Source organism: Cariama cristata, unplaced genomic scaffold (genome assembly GCF_000690535.1).
Source record: "Cariama cristata isolate BGI_N322 unplaced genomic scaffold, ASM69053v1 scaffold13496, whole genome shotgun sequence".
Taxonomy (NCBI): Eukaryota; Metazoa; Chordata; class Aves; order Cariamiformes; family Cariamidae; genus Cariama; species Cariama cristata.
The window spans coordinates 1-7,294 of record NW_009622743.1 but is presented as its reverse complement, the minus strand read 5'-3'; the positions used below and the strand labels follow the sequence as shown (position 1 = coordinate 7,294).

Genomic DNA, 7,294 nt, shown 5'->3' with positions numbered 1-7,294 from the left:
AAATGAAATAGAGTCCCAGACTTTCATTGCGATAAAAATTATAAGCAAGTTCTTTATAGTGTTGGAAGACAGATGAAGGATCACTGCGAGTTAGCAACTCTTAGACCTCTTATCTTGGCTGTCAATCAGCAGCCAGAAGCTGAAATACCGAATTCTTTCTGCTGGACTGATTTATTGCCTCCACAAAGTTTCTTGTTCCAGGCAAGGCTGTTTAAGGCTGTTCCTTAAAGAGTTTTACCTGGCATAATATAAGTAAGATTGGGACTTTCATAAACATGCTACTACTCAAGTCAAAGTCAGTCCGACATTTTATTTTCTAGTATACAAGTCAGCGCATGAAGCCTTCAGGATATTCTGACTTCATTAAAAAAAAAGAAATATTCTGAAGGGGTTTTTTTTCCTCTTTGTTGAAGGTCTTCAGCAGTAACACAGGAATTTTTATTGTTGTTGTTAGTTTAAATCTAAACAGTGTGGGATGCAGTGAATTTCTGGTCACCTATATTTTGATAGTGTTTAGTGAAATATTAACATAATCAATGTTCAAGAGAACAGTCTGTGTAAGCGCTCTTCGAAAAAATGGTTGAGTATTCCTAATTGGAAACAAATTGCAGTGGCATCACAGGACAAGAAAAGAGGAATTCAAGTACAGTGACGTCCCAGGGGATAGTTTTAGAGGAGACTCTGAACACGACTGGTTCCTTTCCACTGAGCGCGAATTTCACAAACGCTATTACAGATTTTCTCCAGGGGACTGAAAGGGGGCATCTCTTATACAATACACTTCACTAGAACTAAGTGAGAGTCACCATGTGGTTAGGATTCAAAATTTCAATCCAGTAGCCATCAGGATCCTGAACAAATGCAAGTCCTTTCATTTTACCTATTGGAAAAAATAAATACAAGATAAAGGTAAGAGTACATGACTAGCTCTTAATGTCAAATATGACTACTTTGAAAAATATTTTTCCTTTTTTTCCTTTTGCATGAGAATTAGTTCAAATTTAGACAGCTAGTTCTGAAAACATCTGGATTAGTTTTTAATCAGCATTAGATCTTTGTATGCTAAATTGTCAGTCTTACTCTCAACAAAGCTGCGGTTTAAAGCCATTTTGAAATTCTGTCTTTTGTTGACTGAAGTTTTCTGCGTGTGCCCCTGTAAGTGTTCATCCTCTAAATTCAGAAAAATATTTTTCTGCTCCAGGATGTTTTGACATATTTTCTTGAACTGGCTTTGACAGTATAAAATCTTTTGTTCCTCTGCCCGGTTCATCTCACATCATTCCTGCCTCCACACTGAAGTTTTACGTTACTGGGTTTTGTTTCTTTTTCCCCTCCAATGTAGTTTACAGTACACGTTTACATTACTTCACAAACCAGAGAAACGCAGTGCAGGAATGTTTTAAATTTTACTGTTGGAAAAAACATAACTCATTAAAACCAGGTCCCTAAAAGTTGTCTTCAACGGTAGATCAGGATAGCACAGCTTAACGTGTTATCTTAAAAGTGTTAACCACACACTTATAATTATACTTGCTCTATTAGGCTATTTACTGTAACAGAACCAACCTAACTCTTACGATGTTCTAGTTGCAAAAACTTCAGAGAGAATAGATGTTTGATTCAGTAATGTAAGAAAAAAAAAATAACATTAAGTCTCTCAGCCTGCTCCACAAACAATGTGAAGTCCAAAACTTCTTCCTCCTCCTTGGCATTTGCTGCACCAATTTATTTCTTAATGTTAAAAAACAGCTTTTGCTCTCCTCCTCCCCTGGACTGCTTCAAGAGTTCTTTCCTGTCATTTACTGCATTTACAGTCTAAGCTTCTCCTCTTAAATACTTAAGAGCTGTGCAGTGATACAGAATCCAAGTCAGGATCTTTCACTTCAACTCTCTCAGAGTTCAACAGGTGCTGAACAAATTTTAAAAGGTTCAGAAATTCTAAAATGCTAGAAATACTAAGTTCAGTTCTTAAATAAAGAAATCTGTGTTCACATTAAGTTTTCAGCTACACTTCTTACGTTTGCTTCAGCTGAGAACACAGTGAGTAAGACGAAAAATCACTTAACTCTCTTTTCAACGACTTGTTCTTATTCCTCTAGCAAGGAATCTAGAAGATCAATTCCAATATGTATAAACTGAAGCTTCATGTATTAATGTTACTTCCAAACTGAAAAAAACCCACCATTAGTACAGGCAACAGTTTACTTTCAATAGCCAGAAGGAAGAAGTATGACAGATTTGTGCATGCTGCTGAGTATTAGAAGTCCATTTTGGAACACACCGGTCCTAAAATTCTCATGAGGTCTCTTCACGACAGAGAATCCAGTTGAAAAATGCAGGACCTCTCACCACTGATTTTTGCATTGTAAGCTATTTTGGCATGGACATTCTTTGTTTATGTACTCTCTAGACATTTGAGCTATACATTATGCATTTTTTACTAAAAGTTATACAAGTCAAATATGATATAGACTAATGAGGCTATTTCTACCAAAGCTGACAGAACAGTTAAATGATAATGGCTAGTAGGTGGCACTAGGTGGATTTAAATAAAAATAGCCAAAAAAGTCAAGAATTACTCAGTGTTAATGGGTGGCAGTAACTATTCTTCTCAGTTATTTTATTTTCATAGGATAAGAACCAAACAGATGTGACATGGATTTGATCCGCGTTAAAGTAAATTCTGTAATAACTCTAGGCAGTAGTATACATAGTAAACTCACATCAGCAGAGCACGTGAATTCTACTGAAGGTCGGACTACCTACAGAAGGCACATAGCTAGACGGATTATTGTTACTGAGATGGATCTATTGTCAGTTTTGCCCACTGTGTAAGAGGGTGCAGGGATAACTGGTTCTAGCACCTTCTAAGCAGTGACAACTACTAGAAATGTATTACCCAGCTTTCCAGGAAGATCAACTAGACAGAATATATTAAAAACAAGGAAAAAAATTGACTTGCATTTCTGATCAAGACTTACCATCATCTGGTTTCTTCACAAATTTCACTCCTAGTTCTTCAAACCTCTTACAAGCTTTATTGACATCAGGGACAGCAATTCCAATGTGTCCTGTGCAACAAGGTAAAAAGAGTGAAGTACACTGTAAGTATTGCTGGGTGTTCTAGGAAAAAGCTTGCTCAGCATGTCATCTTGTGCAAAAAGTTTACATGCTGTAGTTTATATAAGATATGATTGTATACAAAAAACCCCATTGTTTCCAGAAATAAGAGCATTTTGGGTATTAACATTATTCTCCTTCAGAAAGTTGAGGTTTTGATAACGCCTTTTAAAATAGGAACTTTAAAGTACCTCATATTGTTTAGATGAGAATATTATACAGAATAGGAAAAAAAAAATTTCAATCAAATTGTTCTATCTATATTTCCTTTCTCGAAGTATGCCCACATTGCATTTGCTCAGTTCCACAGTACAAGGAGTTTATCATTAATGCTGTATTTGTAGAGACTAACACTAGCACCGTGCAAGGCCTGAGCTTACAAATCAATTCAGAAGCTTTAAATGTCAAGTGGCTAGATTGAGTATGAAATTTATTTCGCAGGCCAGTGACCTTTCAAGCACTCAAAATATCAAATCGAGCCACACAGATACTATCCTCAGTGCTACAGACAAACAGAATTCTTTCTAGCCTAAAATGGGTAACCAGTGGATTATAAAATAGAAATCCAAATGTAAATCAGTCTAAACATCATGATAATCTGATAAAGAAGAGCAATTACTGTTCTTCATTCAGTAGTTACTATTAGCATGTGTTTGCTTGCCAAAGGATTAGATTCTTTATAAAAAGTGTAACTGTGGCTCATTATTCTGAGTCAGATTTGTTTACCTATTTCACAATCTTTCACAGCATACATGCTGGAAGAAGAGAGATAAAGGATGAGATGCAAGTTCCCTTCCTTCTTTCCTAGTGCTAATATGTTTTCTTTGAAGTAACCTACTAGAAAAGTCTTTTCATCCATACAAGTTTAAAGTATTCTCTCTAGTAGTTCTCATTAAAAAAGAGCCTACAGCATATACTTACCTGATAACCTTTGCACAGAATTTAGACAGAAGTTTTCTAAAAACCATTTGACCAACATGCAAGAGAAAAAAATGTAGTCACGATAAACCAAAGCTTAAAAACTACAAAGACAAAACTGAAGACCTACCAAATCCTCGGGGATCTGAATTGCCATTGTGGTAAGACTGACTTTCATCATTTTCAGTGCCCCAGTTGCTGTAAGAAGTAATTATTACATATTGAAGAAAAGCATTGAAATCAACAAATCCTAACTGTTCAGTTTCCTCAGGAGGATAAGTTGTTTCTCCTAAGAAACCAGAGAATTTCAGCTGTTGGTCGCATTCATTAAACTATCAAGATTTTCCCTAGTCACAGGTCCTAGGGATAGTCTTGGGGCTAATCCAGTCATGTTCACAGCCCTCCAGGAGTACTCAGGCCTGACATTTGAATGAGCTGTAGACACTCCTGTCTCATTCAGATTAGAGGAGAGAAGGTTGTGCTGCCTGAGTCAGTTTATCTACCCATCACTGGGGAACAAACAGTGAGGGCAGCAGGTCCTGAAGCTAGGCAAAACACTGGGGTATTTGGAAGATTCTTTCTGCACAATTACAATGACTAGTCGCATTAACCAAATTGTCCTCTTTACGGGAAGTGTATGTTTTGACTTAATACTTCTTTTGATTAGATTTCAAAAGCAACAGTTACCCATTATTAGGATGCTCTGGGGATCCAAAGAAAGTTCTAACCACATTGGGTTTTCCTAAATTCTGTGGCTTCCCTACCCAGATGACATGCATACTCAAAATATAGAAAGCATTATTTTGTATTTTTGTACCACTGTTCACCTAGCAGTTTGAAAGAGCTCTGAAAACAGAAAGATTAAGCTTGCCAAGTAACCAAGATCTCAGCCGTATTTGAAGGCTATATGACAATGAAGATGTTTCCACAGTAACGATTACATTTTTTATTCAATCCAACAGGATTTACACTCATCCACTTCTGTTTAATCACTGTTTGCTAAATGTCATCTCTCATTATATTAATACTTACTGTGTCAGTTCAAGTGTAGCTTTTCTAGAGAAGGTCCAAGCTGTTCTCTCAGCTTTATCCTTTGGGATATCATTTTTATCTTCATATGCCAGGAAATAGAGCGAGAACTTCATAGCAGGAAAGTCAAATTTTTGAAGCAGTCTGAATGGCAACAATTATTTTGAAATAGAAACTTATAAAGGTAATTGGGTAGCTTGCAAATAAACCAAGATGCTTTCCCCATGGAAGAATTATTGCTGTGATTTTTGCCTTTCTGACTGTAATCCACATCTTAAAATAGCTACATTTTGAACTATCAAATAGTAACACTCCAGAACACATTACAAACCTACAAAAATTACAAGCATCAGATGTTTAAAAGCCAAACTATTAGTAACTGAATAGCAAAGCCAGTACAAAGGCTCACGTCTTGAGGTTGCTGCTCTGTTACTTGTCCTTATTTTCTCAGAAAGATCTGCATGTTTATCCACTTTAAAATACCACCAAGGAATAAAAATATTTACTTTGAAACTTATTCCTCCTGCAGAGCTCACTGGCACCAGACAAAGTTTAAGAACACAGCAGGATTAAAAAAACAAACATATCTTTAGATGAAATATTTTCACAATTTCAATAGCTAGGTATATCCATTTCAGATGTGACAATTTAATCAACTACAAAATATTTGAGGTATACATTTTTATGTAGGATGTTTAACCAGCAGGCATGCAATAAGCATATAATTTCTTTTTCAGGTTACTAGGTATTTAATTTTTATTTTCTCACACCCACATCTTCACTAAAGTGAAAGTGGTTTATTTTACTTCAGTTTGGACTCATTTGAAGATGTTTAAAAATATGCTAGACTTTTGTGTTGAAATAACTCATATCAAATATCAAGAATGTGCAAAGAGCCTTAGCATAAACACGTCAGGCTACTGCAGGGCATCTGCCTCCCAAGAGCCTTCTCCAAAAGGCTGAGTTTGGACTTTGTCTGCAGCTTCCATTGCCTTGGTCTCTATGACCAGAGGTGGTCATAAGCCACCTCTGAGAACTAGTAGAAAACTTAATTTCAAGATTCATAGCAATGACTCCTGATTTTAAGTACTGTCAGAAAAGTTACCAGTTAGCTGTAGGCTCAGCAAGGAGGAAGTAAGCAAGTTGTACACTGATAATTAGTGACCTATTTAGGAAAAAAAGAAATTTCTAGTCAAGGCCAGTATTAGTTCATTTGCAGCTTAGGCATTAACTGTGCTGTGGGAATTCTCAGAGATTGCCAGATTGTCCAATTGGGCATCAGCTGATGGGCCAGCATTGTTTATGTAGCTAGACCAATTAGTATAATTACATCAAGATAACAAAAACTTTTCAGAAGAATAGTAGGAAAAAACAAACTTATTGGGGCATACAACTTCTACTCACGTCATTCCAAGAACTCTTGTATAAAAATCTAGTGACTTCTTAGGATCCTTTACTCTTAACATTGTCTGCTGGAACATAAAATCCTGTGGGGAAAAAAGGTTTATTATTTATACATCAACCGGAATTTAATTATGGGTATTAAAAAAGATGCCAGTTAATAATGAATTTAAAACTAGCAGGTTTAAAAGTAACAAATAGAGTACTACGTTAAGTGTAAATAACACCTTTTGTCCTGATCCTACACATCCAGATTTGTGTAAATAAATATGCCTTTGTAACATAATGTTTAAAACAAATAAACAAAACCACCACTGGTATCGCTCAATGTATATTATCAGTGGTATCAGAAAAAGGGTATCATTCTTCATCTTTATTATTCTTTTATGGAGCTCTACTGCACATGAACCACTTTGCATGCCAGCACACTGGGCACGTGAGTATTTGATACGGGGCCTCACTGCACACACAGAATTTAAAAAAAGCTAAACTCCTGAACTGGCTATTTTTATTATTTTGTTGCACAGGTGTTAAATTTCTGTCAAGCCTGACGGTATCTTGGCAGCAAAACCATCCTGCATTTCTGCAAGGGTATTTTCCTCAAGCCACAGGGTAACTTTATATACTAAGGGCTAATGAACAGCTAAGCGGATGAAAAGTGAATGGTAGGGCAGCCTTGACAGATGTATCAAAAATAAAACCCCAAGATGTAGAACAACTGAAATGCAATGACAAGGTCCTCCTAATAATAAATAAATAAATAAATAAATGTTTGGAGTGTTTTGGGGGATTTTTTTTTTTGCAACCCTGGCATGTGCTGGCTGAA

General features: G+C 36.1%; 1 protein-coding gene across 1 annotated transcript; it reads right to left on the bottom strand.

The window, feature by feature from the left end:
• Positions 1–497: 497 nt before the first annotated feature.
• GLO1 (glyoxalase I) lies at positions 498–6,560 on the bottom strand (the record flags this gene model as incomplete). The annotated part of the gene is made up of 5 exons (XM_009702458.1): positions 498–880; positions 2,982–3,071; positions 4,169–4,236; positions 5,071–5,211; positions 6,472–6,560. Coding segments are annotated over 5 exons (477 nt in total), but the record flags the coding sequence as incomplete, so codon positions are not given.
• Positions 6,561–7,294: the final 734 nt, after the last annotated feature.